This window comes from Monodon monoceros, unplaced genomic scaffold (genome assembly GCF_005190385.1).
Source record: "Monodon monoceros isolate NGI ecotype Baffin Bay Population unplaced genomic scaffold, NGI_Narwhal_1 Super_Scaffold_22, whole genome shotgun sequence".
In the NCBI taxonomy this organism is placed as follows: Eukaryota; Metazoa; Chordata; class Mammalia; order Artiodactyla; family Monodontidae; genus Monodon; species Monodon monoceros.
Genome location: NW_021703779.1, coordinates 57,088,914 through 57,102,112, shown reverse-complemented (window position 1 = coordinate 57,102,112; position 13,199 = coordinate 57,088,914). Strand labels below are relative to the sequence as shown.

At 37.6% G+C, this 13,199-nt stretch overlaps 1 protein-coding gene across 3 annotated transcripts in view; it reads right to left on the bottom strand.

The window, feature by feature from the left end:
- Positions 1-921: 921 nt before the first annotated feature.
- The window catches only part of YIPF6 (Yip1 domain family member 6), a 35,014-nt gene continuing 22,736 nt past the window's right edge, over positions 922-13,199 (bottom strand). The window contains exons 4-7 of one of the 3 annotated variants that reach the window (XM_029241105.1): positions 10,786-10,828; positions 8,433-8,558; positions 7,635-7,792; positions 922-3,073 (exon numbers count right to left, since the gene is read on the bottom strand). In XM_029241105.1, the coding sequence (XP_029096938.1) occupies positions 3,048-3,073; positions 7,635-7,792; positions 8,433-8,558; positions 10,786-10,828 (353 nt within the window). In that variant the 3' untranslated portion in view covers positions 922-3,047. Of the gene's footprint in view, positions 3,074-5,204; positions 5,912-7,634; positions 7,793-8,432; positions 8,559-10,785; positions 10,829-13,199 lie in introns of those variants that run through there. The other 2 variants (XM_029241104.1, XM_029241106.1) reach the window with 2 other exon arrangements.

Sequence of the window (13,199 nt, the reverse complement as noted above, 5' to 3'; positions counted from 1 at the left end):
ACTTATAAATACTACCAAGTGTAAAATAGCTAGCTAGTGGGAAGCAGCTGCATAGCACAGGGAGATCAGCTCGGTGCTTTGTGACCACCTAGAGGGATGGGATAGGGAGGGTGGGAGAGAGGGAGATGCAAGAGGGAGGAGATATGGGAACATATGTATATGTATAGCTGATTCACTCTGTTGTACAGCAGAAACTAACACACCAATGTGGAGCAATTATACTCCAATAAAGATGTTAAGAAAGCAGGAACCTCCAGACTGACAGTAAACCACACGTTTTGGGTGATAAGTGTCCTGGAAGCAGACAAAGAAAGGTGGGGAAAGACAGGAATCTCCTATGTCCGAATGTGACCTGTTGCTCATTATGCTCTCATTACAATAAAATTAGCCTTACAGATGAGAAGTACCCATCACGCACTGACACCATGATACTTCTGATCTAAGCCAAATAAGAACAGAAATCCCTCCTCCCCTCAGGAAGACAGAGCTGGGATGAAAATCAGGGAATACGACCCCCAAACCCCTCCTTCCCCAGTGAATACTCTGCCCCTTTATTTGTATGCCCCTCATAACCGGCTTGCCAGAGAAACCCAGGGCAGCAGCTCCTCACCCGTTTGTCTGCTCTCCCTCTGAGAGCGTATTCTTGCTTAAATAAATCCTCACTTTACTTTCTTAACTCCCTGCTTGTCTCCGAATTCTTTTGCGACAAGGCAAGAACCTTAAATTCACTGGGAGCAGTACTGTTTATAAAACGGCTATTATAGCATCTGGTAAATATTTGCTCAGTAAATGTGACTTCCTAACTTGCTACCTGTGCAATCCTACACAGCATTCAATATTTTCTGATGACAATATATCTGAAAACAGTATGCAGGAAATATCCCCATGCCTTTCAGCACAAGAACAGGCACGTGCAAATTCTCCTTTTCCAGTGTTTTTTATTTGCACATTTAATATTCACAAATCATTTTACAGATTTATTCTTTTCACAGGTTCTTTATTTATAGGAAAAATCAGGATTAAAACAGCATCAAAGAGGACCAAGAAATTACCAGCAGAGATGGTGCAGAATACAAAGGCTCTAAAAGAGAACAGAGTGAACAAGAGCAGCGTGTAGCCACTTCCTACCAGGCTGGAACACTGACTTCATTAAGGCAAAGCCTTTATTTACTGTGTTATTTCTTTACCCCACCTAGTTTAACCCAAATAGAAAGGCATTCTATTTTCACACTACTGCTCTCTGAGGTCTTAGGAATATAGCTGGTACTACATGTGACCAGAGGCATCCCTTGACTATAAACACCTGAATAGACACGTTAAATTTTGATGTGTTAACCATCCCACTGGGAGAATTAAAACAAAAGAGGCAGAAGCTGCTTGATTCTTAAGACTTTGAGAAAAGGGGGAGGGGTGTATGTGTCTGGTGGTGGGAGGAGGGGAAAGAAAAGGGGCTCAAGGAGGAGTGAGGGCAGCAAACCTAACTCTTCCCAATGTATAACCGCTGTGTCTTTCTCAGATGCTAATAAAGTATTCTAGTACTCAGAAAAAAACGAGTTATTGACCTCCAGTGAGCTGTACGTTGTAATGGCTAGTAACAGGGAACATACCCTGGGGAGGAGGTGTATTCATTTCATGCGTATAACAATGCAATTCAAAACTGTGTCCTACTATGATCTCAGCTAATGTGTTTTCCTATTTTAAATCAATTCACTGTGTAACCTTAGACAATTTACTTAACCTTTCTGTGCCTCAATTTTCTACCAGTGAAATGAGGATTGTACCACTTTATGTTGAAGATTGGAGGAGATGCATAAAAAGCACTTAAGAATAGTGCCTGGCCAAATCCATAGAGACAGAAAGCAGACTGATGGTTGCCAGGGGCTGGGGAAAAGGGAAAAAGGGGATGACTGCTAATGGCTTTGGGGTTTCTTTGTGAAGTGATGGGAATGTTCTAAAATGAGACAGTGGTGATAGTTGCACAATTATGTGAATATACTGAAAAATCACTGAATTGTATACTACTTTAAAAGGGTGAATTTTATGGTAAAGTGTATCCCAATAAAGCTGTTACAAAAAATTCTTAAAAAAATAGAGTAGTGTCTGGCACACAGTAAGTGCCCAATAAATGTTAGCTATTATTTGTAGTAATATTATTGTCACATTATTATTTAGCCATCTTATGACCTAAGTAAATCCCTAGAAATTCTTTATTTTTAATAAAAGCCCACGAATCTAAAAAAGTATTTCTAATTTACATATATGCATTAACATTCACACATTTATTTCTATCCAAATTGTCTCAGAAATGAACAGTTTAATTAAGAAGCACAATTTCAGTATTTTACTCTGGAATAAAACAACTGCATGCAATGGATGTCTGATCATATCACGATAGGCTTTAGATAAATTTCAATGACTTGATGTTATCCAAGAATTGGAAATGATGGGAGATTTTCATTTTCATCTCCAGGAATAAACAGGAAGTTCAAATACAGTAAGTACTTAGATTATATAACGTACACAATTAAACCTTCAAATATAGGCTTGTTAGCCTTCTAATCACATTTTGGGGGACACTTTATAAAAAGACAAATACAGTAAACAGTAAAATGCTTACTAGCCCCATGCTCTGTGACCCCCTCACCTTGCCCAAAAGAAAATCCCCACAATGAAAGATACAACTCATGTAATAAACCACTTAAGAGGCAAAAGACTTGACGATTAATGATTGACTTTTAAGACTACACTGCAAAAAAGATGTTCACATCAATTGAGTATTTATAATCTGAACAGCAATTAAATCCAGTCTTCACCTTCCCTATTGCTAAAGAATATGACAACGGAGTCTCAATCTCAGAAGCAGGAGCAGCAAGTGATAAGCCACGATGGCAGTAATGCACATCACATGCTTGAATTTCATCTAAAGCGTGAAACCTTCCAATTCCCAGAACAGGGTTTCCTTTGTTGGAGTCCCCTTCCCTTCTAGTCTTCCTTTCTATAATTAGCCACGTGCCTCTGCAGCAAATCAGGGAAAGCTGTGTTGAGGGTTACAACTTCCAGATACTCAGGTCTTCTGTGACAGAAAGCAATGCACTTTTTTGAATATATTAAGAAAATATTTATTTATACCCTCAAATTGACCACTCATTTTCAGAAAGATAATTAAATCTCCATTTTACCCGCCTTCATTTAAATCAAATAAAACCATTCCCTAAGTCACCCAAAAGCAACAGATTAAAACACAGAACAAGTTGCCTTAACACCCAATATGTATAATACCCCCCTCACACACACACAAACCCCACCAAAGTTGTGGCCTTAGGAATTTCTGACCAAATATTTAGCCTGAGTAAAATTCAGTGAAGATTTAATTCCCTTTTGAGAAGCATGATTATTTCTTTAATTTTACATTATAATCATTGGGATAGATTACAAAACAACTTTGGAAGAGAGATGTTTTTAGTGGGAAGTTAGAAACTTTCAGACAATGGAAATGGATGATAATTTAGGACCAATTTTAAAATAAGAACCAGTTTCAAAATATTTTCTTTATCAAGACTGAAACATTGGCTTTGTCCTAACAGGGTTTATTTTGAAATTTAAAAGGGAAATTGAAACAAATACATAACCAAAATATCTAGACAACGCTGAGACAGAGGGGACCAATTTTGTAATGCTCTGTAATTGAATATCATTCCAAGTACTCATTTGTCCTAGTATTGTTCATTTGGTTAATCTGGGGATGGAGAAAGTATATTTTAAAAATTATATATCTATGCATAGGTCATCTTTAAATACCAGTGAATAAATATTTAAACTCCATGATAAAGAAAAAATGTGGAATAAGAAATTCCTATCTTTATAAGTAACTATATTTACAATGAATGTTTTCTGCCTGACTCCTAATCTTTGTCTATTAAGAGTTTTTCACTGTGCAATTTATAGAAGGCAGCAGCTCATATTACCTTAAAAGAACCCTGATTAGCTCAGAATCAGCCTGTCCCAGACACTCTGCTCCCTGAAAAGCCTTCACACTTGTGTGCATAAATAGCTGAGAATACAAGTAGGTGCACATGTGCAAAAAAGTACTTCTCTAAAGGAGAGCTAATTGGCTTTACAAATAAAGTCTAAAACCAAGAAAATAAACTGCTATCCCCAACCCGAAAAACACACCTAATGAAAAAACTGCTAAGCCCACTATGAAAAGGCGGCAGCTGTAAACTCAACTCATCCTACCTCATGCTCTTAAGCATCTAGTTGTTCTGTGAAATCAGCCATTAGAACACTAAATCCCTCCATGTTTACATGGTTAAATGCAGCCTTTGATTTAGCTTTACTATTTAGTTAGAGGCCAGACTACAAAGAACAGCAAGAAATTCCTTACAGCTATGCTGTATCCAAACTGCCTCATTCTACCCTTAAGAGAAGGTGCCCACATGATAATATGCATTAGGGACCTACCAATCTAAATTTCTGAGGTCTTCTACTTGGGTAAGTTCAAGCATTGGTCCACTGAGAGCTTCAGTCAAAGGAAAATTACAAGTTGACTGCTAACACCTTAGCTTGCATATGCAGAACTGGGGAGTAAGATTAAAAATTAAGAGTGTCCAGGCGTAGAAAGAAATGAAATTGAGTTATTTGTAGTGAGGTGGATGGACCTAGAGTCTGTCATACAGAGTAAAGTAAGTCAGAAAGAGAAAAACAAATACTGTATGCTAACACATATATATGGAATCCAAGAAAAAAAAAAAAAGGTCATGAAGAACCTAGGGGTAAGACGGGAATAAAGACACAGACCTACTAGAGAATGGACTTGAGGATATGGGGAGGGGGAAGGGTAAGCTGTGACAAAGTGAGAGTGGCATGGACATATATACACTACCAAACGTAAAATAGATAGCTAGTGGGAAGCAGCCGCACAGCACAGGGAGATCAGCTCGGTGGTTTGTGACCACCTAGAGGGGTGGGATAGGGAGGGTGGGAGGGAGGGAGACGCAAGAGGGAAGAGATATGGGAACATATGTATATGTATAACTGATTCACTTTGTCATAAAGCAGAAACTAACACACCGTTGTAAAACAATTATACTCCAATAAAGATGTTAAAAAAAATTAAGAGTGTCACTGAGCTGCTATTAAGCATGGCAGAAAGGTGACTATACAGAAAAACTAAAAAAGCCTATGTTTTAGATGTCCCTTGCTTCTTTTTAAGCAACAAGTGCAGAATTTTCTCTAATCAAAATCTGAATTTTGCTTAGATGTTTTCTCCTCCCACGTCTGTGTACCCCTTTCCCAACCTCTGTCATTGTCTTTTTAAGCTTAAGAGAAGTAAAATAGACTATCCCTTATTATTTATGAAAAGAGAGGCATATTCTAATAGTCATAAGGCAATATGTTTAAGAGCTGCACCTGAACTGGTATTCTCAAAACTGAAAATATAGTTACCAACTCTATTCAACTTGCAGGATGTATCCATGTGCTTCCCAAGTCATTGGTTGTCACCCAAATGGACCACAGTGACCCCATCATGCCTTAAGGAGGCATTATATTGTGTGTACTATGCACACATATTTTAAAGAAATAACATTAAGAAGGAAAGGACGGCCTTTCAAACATCAGTTCCTTACATAAATGGTGACGGTGCTTTATGGTTCCCTTTTAATCTCCTCATATACCCAGTTACCAAATACCTCCAAAATTAGACAAAAGAGGGCCAAAGGCAAAACTCCACGGTGAATTGCATCTTTGAAATGAGCTTTGAAATCCCTGGTTTTTAATTTCCATTTCCTGATTTACTGAGGAGTGAAGGTGAGAATCATCCAACTGATGACAAAGTAAAACAAGAAAACAGGATAAACAGCAAGGGCTTTGCGGTTTGGAGGCTGGCTATCAGCAAGGAAAGCTGTAGAGGCTAAACAAAGCAAAACAAGACAACAAAAAGGAATATTTAATACAATAAGACTGTCACAACTACTAACATTTACTAAACTTGAAGGGGCCTGACATAGTCTGGGACACAGAATTATATACTATAAGTTCAGTTACATTTGTGATCCTCAGAGAAAAAGGCATTTGGCAGCATAGTTTTCTGGACAGCTGAGGGCTACCTGTTTCAAGTATGAAAGCTCTGAAAGGTTTCAACCATTTAAGATGGAAACCTTTCTAAAAGGGGTTTCTTACCCTTTTCTGAGAAGTTACTGAGCTGTGCTAAATAGGCTTACAAAACTCCTATGGCAAATGGCCTCACACTGCTGTGTTTTATGAGTACTTGTTCTTAATAAGTTATCAGCTCTTTTAGATGCCAATCCTCTTGTCCATCCAGGAAACATATACTCATCTTTTTACTCATCGATAATCACCCTTCAAGGAAACCTTTCCTGAACAGCCATCTGGTATCCTGCCACCCCAGGTAGAACTGCCCACTTACCTCTTCTGTGTCCCCACTATACACTGCATAGACTTCCACTGCCCACCTGGAAAACCTTTATGTCTAGATTGTGAACTCGGAGGATAGAGACCATGCCTAGCACAATGCCTGACACACAGTCTGTGCTTAATACATATTTGCTGAATTACAGGAACTTCTCCCTCATCTAAGATTCTACTTGCTGAACCACTGTGGGCCTGGACACTTGATAACTAAGCTAGTCAGAACTACATGTACAGTAAATTATCAGACTCTAAGTGAGGGAATGAGGGGCTCTTCCATGGGTAGTTAAAGCACCCAAGCTTAATACAATCCTTGGAATATCAATTCTGGCATTCTCAGACCTTACTTTTGGATTACTTCTTGGCTTTTAACCGTGTTCCAAAGAGATGTTATTGCACATAAAAATATTAGGTAGTCTGTCTATCCCATTAAAAAGAAGCTAGTGAACACTTCCAGTTTAAGGTGGAATTTTAAGAGAATTTTAGGAAAGTACAAACAATGAGCAAATAGCATTCATTGCCAGTGCTACAGGCTCTCACTAATCTTTAGCAGAATTTTCTACTGAAGCAGACAAGTACTATGATACTTAACAACCTATACTGGGAGGTAGTATAGTACATTTCTAAACAGGTATGTGATCCGGTTGGGTTTGAAACTTGATTCCCCTATTCACTAGTTATGTGTCCTAGGGCAAGTTGCTTAACCTCTCTGGGTCTGTTCCTCATCTATAAAAATGGGACCAATAATAACTGTTTTTATTTATTAGGGTTGTTGTGAGGGTTAAATGAGATAATACATATGAAGTACTTATGAAAGTGCCTGGCCTACAGTAAGCAATTGGTAAATGCTGGCTATTATTATGATTAATTTGTCAGGAAAAGGCTCAAGCCATTTCTCAAGTCACCTATGCCTCCTATATGCCAGGACTAAGCTAGGTCTAGTGTAATCTCCTTTTTCAACCCTATCCACTATTTAAGGATTGAAAAGAAAAAAAGACGTGACTCCCCACATCTCGGAAGTCCAGATAGCCAACTCAGATAAGATGAACATTATCCCTACTGAGAGAAGACGGTTCTATGGATGGCACTGGCAAGAATCATATCACTCATATGTAACTTATAAGTTACACTCCTCCTCATCTGATCTTCATCTCTAACTCATGTTTCGGTCTGCTCTGTTACTGTAGAGATAAGTACGTTCTTACCTACTATAGACCAGGCAAACATCACGATCACCACAAAAAGCCGGACCATGAAGTTTATTGGTCCTGGCTCGGCCAAAAGTACCAGCCGGCAAACCAGCATTGCCACCGTCAGGGGAAGTATACAGTAACCCAGCACACAGAGGCTCTGGAAAAAAGATCTAAAAAACAACATACATCCATAAAGATCATAAATATAGCTGATCTGTATCATGATACAGTTTATTACACAGATTTCTATGTATCATGGATCATTACCTTCCTTCAGATACATAATACCTATACCCTAATGTTGATTTTATAAGGATAGGCCTCTGTATTAAACATGTGCTTTAGTTTTGCTCTCCCCATACTCTCCTCCTCTCTGCTTAAACTCCTTAAGAGTCAGCCATCTAGTATCTAGATGATCTGCTCTAATTCCTAGAGACCTCCTTCTCCCACTGAACCTCTAAGAATGGTGTTTCTTAATCTTTTGTGGTTTACAGACCTATTTCAGAATTTGTTGAAAACTATGGACCATCTGTTCCCAAAGACAGACATAATCTTCTAACACAAAAAATTCTGCCTATGATTTCAGGGGCTGGAGCGAGAGCACTGAAGCTTATCAAAGGACCCCAGATAATTTAAGGTAATTTAATTCAACTAGGTTATCTCTGTTCAGTGGTTTTAAGAGAACCTTCTTTTTGGCTCTCATTTATTTTGATTTTTCTTTTTGAAAAATATATAACTAGCCAGACTTCCTTAAAAATCTAAGATATGCAACCTGGCAAGGGAAAAGGGATGCATTTTAATAATACTCACATGTTTCCTCCAAGAAGTTTTGAGTTGAGGGTGATGGTAACTGCACCAAACCAGACAATGACAAACACTTCTGCAAACTGGGGCCCTCCATCTTTTTCGCTATCTACAGAGCCTCTCTGAAGCATTCTGTGACAAGGAAATGGCATGAGAATTGCCTAGTCTTTTATTTAGAGCAACAAAGTTACAGCATGGGTTCTCAAACTTTGAATCAGGGAGCTGCCCTAAACCTCACCTGAAGATCTATAATATGTAGGCTGTACAAAAGGAAAATGCCTGAAGTATATCCCTTATTTCAAATTCCAAATGCCTCAGGACTACAAGAGGTGCTCCATTTGACCTCATGGGAATGCTTAAATGGATTACCGAAGACCTTTTTTGGTTAAGCAGAGGGTATAAACTGAAGGGCTAAATATGGCTCACAGACATGAGGTTGTTGGTCCATACAATACTTAAAATGGTCTTAAATTCAAGTTGATGTTATTTTAAAATTGGGAGGTATTTCTGGATTTTCTTGAAAAATCATAAGAGTTTCCAACACTGGACCTGCATTCCTACATGGCAACAATCAGGTGCAGTTGACACAGCAGCAGATTCCTTCACAAGGGCTTCTGGTAACCAATTCGCAATGCATGCATGTACACATTTGAATTTGTAATCCTTGGGTTAAGGTTCTAGTTCTGGCATTTAAAAATGGAAGCAGTCTATAAACCTATTTAGTTGTTGATTTTTTAAAATCAAAACATACAGATTATCACGAAAAGGCTTTACTTTGAAACTGAGTAATTGAACAGTCACTTATATCCTCTCTAAAAATTTCACAGATGTAAACTGCTTTGAATTTTGGACTCAGAACACTTGTACTGTGTCATTTTTTTCCAGTAACAGAATAAGTAACATCAAACTCACAACCTCTTATTACAAAGTATAGAGAAGTCACACAGTAAGTCTTGTCCTGCTATGCTATGTGCCAGTACAGGCTTTTTGTATTCTATGGTTCTGCATACTCTATTCCAAGTCCTGACAATCCAGTGCAAAGAATGCTGGCCCTCATCACTTGTTGTCTGGAACTCCTATTGCTTCAGCATGGTATGATAGAAAGAACATTAACTGGCCTGGAAGGCAGGAGACTCAGATATTGATCCTAATTCTGTCACTAGATATGGAAACTGGAGCAGATCACTTGATGTTCTGGGACTCCAATTTTCTTCTCTGCAAATAAGTGGTATTAAACTCCATAATCTCTAAGGTTAATCTTTCAAAACTAAGAAAGTGTATGCTCAGAGCTTCTAATATAAACCCTTTCATCAAGGCACTGGATTGTTTCCCTTGATATGGTTATTAAAGGCATAAGATAGAGCACTCCACGTTTTTACCTAAATTACCATGTGCTTGACTTACATTTAAAAATGGGTAAAGAAGCCAGTAAGAAACTTGAATTTAAAATTATAAAAGGTTCGGCCTGGAAAGGACCCTCAACCATCTCCTTTTATAGATATGGAAAAGGAGACCCAGAGAGGTTACGTGGGAAGAGATGTGTAATAATTGCAGAGGTAGAGAATGGGCAGTCAAGGAAACCTGAGGTTGAATTCCAGGTCTACCACTGAATATTTGACCTTGGTTCAGTCCTCAATCTCTTTGAACCTGAGCTTGTTTGTCAAAAGAGGAAAAATATTCACTTCTTGTTATGAGGATAAGAGAAGGTATTTAAAAGTTTTCTGTAAGCTAAGAAAAATCATTATACAAATTTTGGTTATTAGTGGCCGAAAGTCACTCTGCTGATAGCAAAGTTAGGATGAGAACTCAGAACTGAATCCTCCTAGTGCAGTATTTTTTCCACTCTACCAGTGGTTATATTCCCCTCTCCAGCAGAACTTTGCTTTCCTTCTTCTGTCCTTTCCCTTTACATACAATGCATATGGAAAACATAACACTTTGAAACATGATCTTGCTTTGAACTCTACCACTTCTACTCTAATTTATTCTCACTTACACTTTTAGTAAATTTTAAAAGTATTATGTTTGCAAATAAACAGTGCTTAAACCTACAGATACTTAATTCACTTAGCTTAATGAGGTACATGAGTGTGAATAAATGTTGAACAGAAATGGCTAAAACAGGATAAGAAGTCATTGGTAAATGAAGGTGGGCATAATTTTCACATCTTTAAATTCCATCACTCTTTGAATTGATCTAGAAAACTACTTGACTTTTTAGATTTAAATACATAAGGAGTACAATATGTCATAGAAGTCCTAAATGAAATATTCAGTCAAAATCCCCTTCAATTTTGAAACTCCATGAAAAAAATCTCATCTATCTCAAATGACAAAGAAAGGAAATATAAGTACTTACAATGCAAGCGTCACACAAAGGATCAAAGGGCCCCATAAATCCCCTACAAGAAAAGACAGAAGACTGTTAAGACACAACCATGTAGTGTTTTCTGTCTTTATTCCAATATGTACCTCTCCCACTCTTGGAATTCAGACATCAAGGCTCTCCCTGTCTGCCCAAGCCTTCCGACCTCTGCTATCCCTCTGCTGACCCTCTCTGCTCCCTAATTCTGAATGCCCTTCTTCATATATCCTTTAAATTTTGTTCACTTCACATCCCACAAATCACCCCTCTCCCCACCTACTAAGCCACATTCCAGCATGCTACAGTTAAAGACCAACGAGTAAGGAGTCAAAAGACATAAGTGCCCTACCCTGCACCATCAAAAAGAAGACTAAAGCCAAGTCACTTTACCTATCTGAGACTACATTAGACAAGGCAAGTATAATCAGGTTCACCTCACAAATATGAAAAACAAAGCTGGGAAGAAGAGACGTGCCCAAGTTTCCGTAAACAGTTAAGTGTGGGGGTGGGACCAGAACCTAGAACCAAAACCAGAATCTTCTGATTCCTACTACAAAGTCCTTTCCACTCTGCAATACTGTTTCCCTTTCATAATTACTACATTGAACTAGCACAGAATTGCTGTTCTTATAGGTGAAAAACAGCCCAACACTGGTAATTTCATAGGGTTAAATGTTAACAAACAACATGAAAACTTTTTGAAAACTATAAAGGCTCTGTCAACATTAGGTCTAATCACTGTGGTTCTCAATCAATAGCTGTTGGGTGATTAATAAACCAACAGTTCAGTAACATACAGCTTAAAGCACAACTATCTTCCTCAAGTAATATGAAAAAAGGTACATATACCACTTCTAACTTTAACCTCACTTGTACATAACTTTATGTGAAAGAAGTGTGCATATGTACATACTTACGTCTTTTTTTTAAATAAGTAATTTTGACACCACTGTGGAAAGTTTGTTAAAGATGTAAAAAAAGAAAAACCATAATCCTAACACTCTAATAAACTATTGTTAATTAAATAAGCAATAAATTGTTAAAATTTATCAACTGAAAAGCTGAATTCAAGTACAACTGACATTAACACACTGTTTTTTTAATGCAGTGAAGACTGTTTTTAATTTGTAAAAGATTCATAACAGTATTTTAAAACTACTCTTATTCTTGTGAAATACATAAAACACAAAATTTACCATTTTAGTCACTTTTAACTGTACAGGCACGGAGTATATTCACTGTTGTGCAAGCACCACACCATCCATCTCCAGAACTTTTTCATCTCCCAAACTGAAACTCCAACCCATTAAACAATAACTCCTCAATACCCCCTCAGTCCCTGACAACCATCATTTAACTTTCTTCCTCTATAAATCTGACTACTCTAGGTACCTAACATAAGTGGAATCATATATGTCCTTTTGTGTATGGCTTATTTTACTTAGCATAACGTCTTCAAGGTTCATCCAAGTTGTAGCATGTATCAGGAATTTCACTCCTTTTTAAGGATGAATAATAACCCATTCATATATGGCATACACCATGGTGTATATAACACACTTTGTTTACCCATCCATCCACTGATAGACTTAAGAGTTGTTTTCACCTGCTGCTATGAACACAGGTGTGCAAATAACTGTTTGAGTCCGTGCTTTCAATTCTTTTGGGTATATACCCAGAAGGAGACGTGCTGAATCATGTGGTAGTTCTATACTATAAATTTTATATACTATAAAATTATGTGGTAATTTTTTGAGGAACCACCATGTTGTTTTACACAGTGGCTGTACCATTTTACATTCCCACCAGCAGTGCACAAGGGTTCCAATTTCTCCACATCCTCACCAACACTTGTTATTTTCTGTTTCTTTGACAATAACCATCCTAATGGATCTGAATTGGTATCTAATTGGATAAGACAGTTTTTCTGAGGAAGAAACTTCAACCTCAGAACAGTTAACTGTCTTATCCAAGATCACACACTATTCAAACACTGATTTGCCCATGCTCTTTCCACTACATACAAGCTGTAGCAAATCATGTGTCAGCTTCAACCCACAATGTACTATGTTGAAAAAGATTCTGACGCTGCATCCAATTGCCACACAGTGATGGCACATTTGCCACATATTTGACATCCTTATATTACAGCTGAAATGCTGCTAAAATAGAAGGTACACTCATGTACAACATCACTGTTACTACTCTTAAACAATAGATTCAATTTTTTTCTGACAAAGGGTACTAAGAAAAACCAAGAATGCTTGAAAAGAAAAGGTCTAACAATTTTAAGAATAAATTCTAAAAAACAGCAAAATTTTCTGCAAACGCTGTTTTGGAACTCCTAAAGAAAGCAGTCAACAGACTAAATGATCATTCTGAAAATAGAAATGTCAATAAAGTACTAT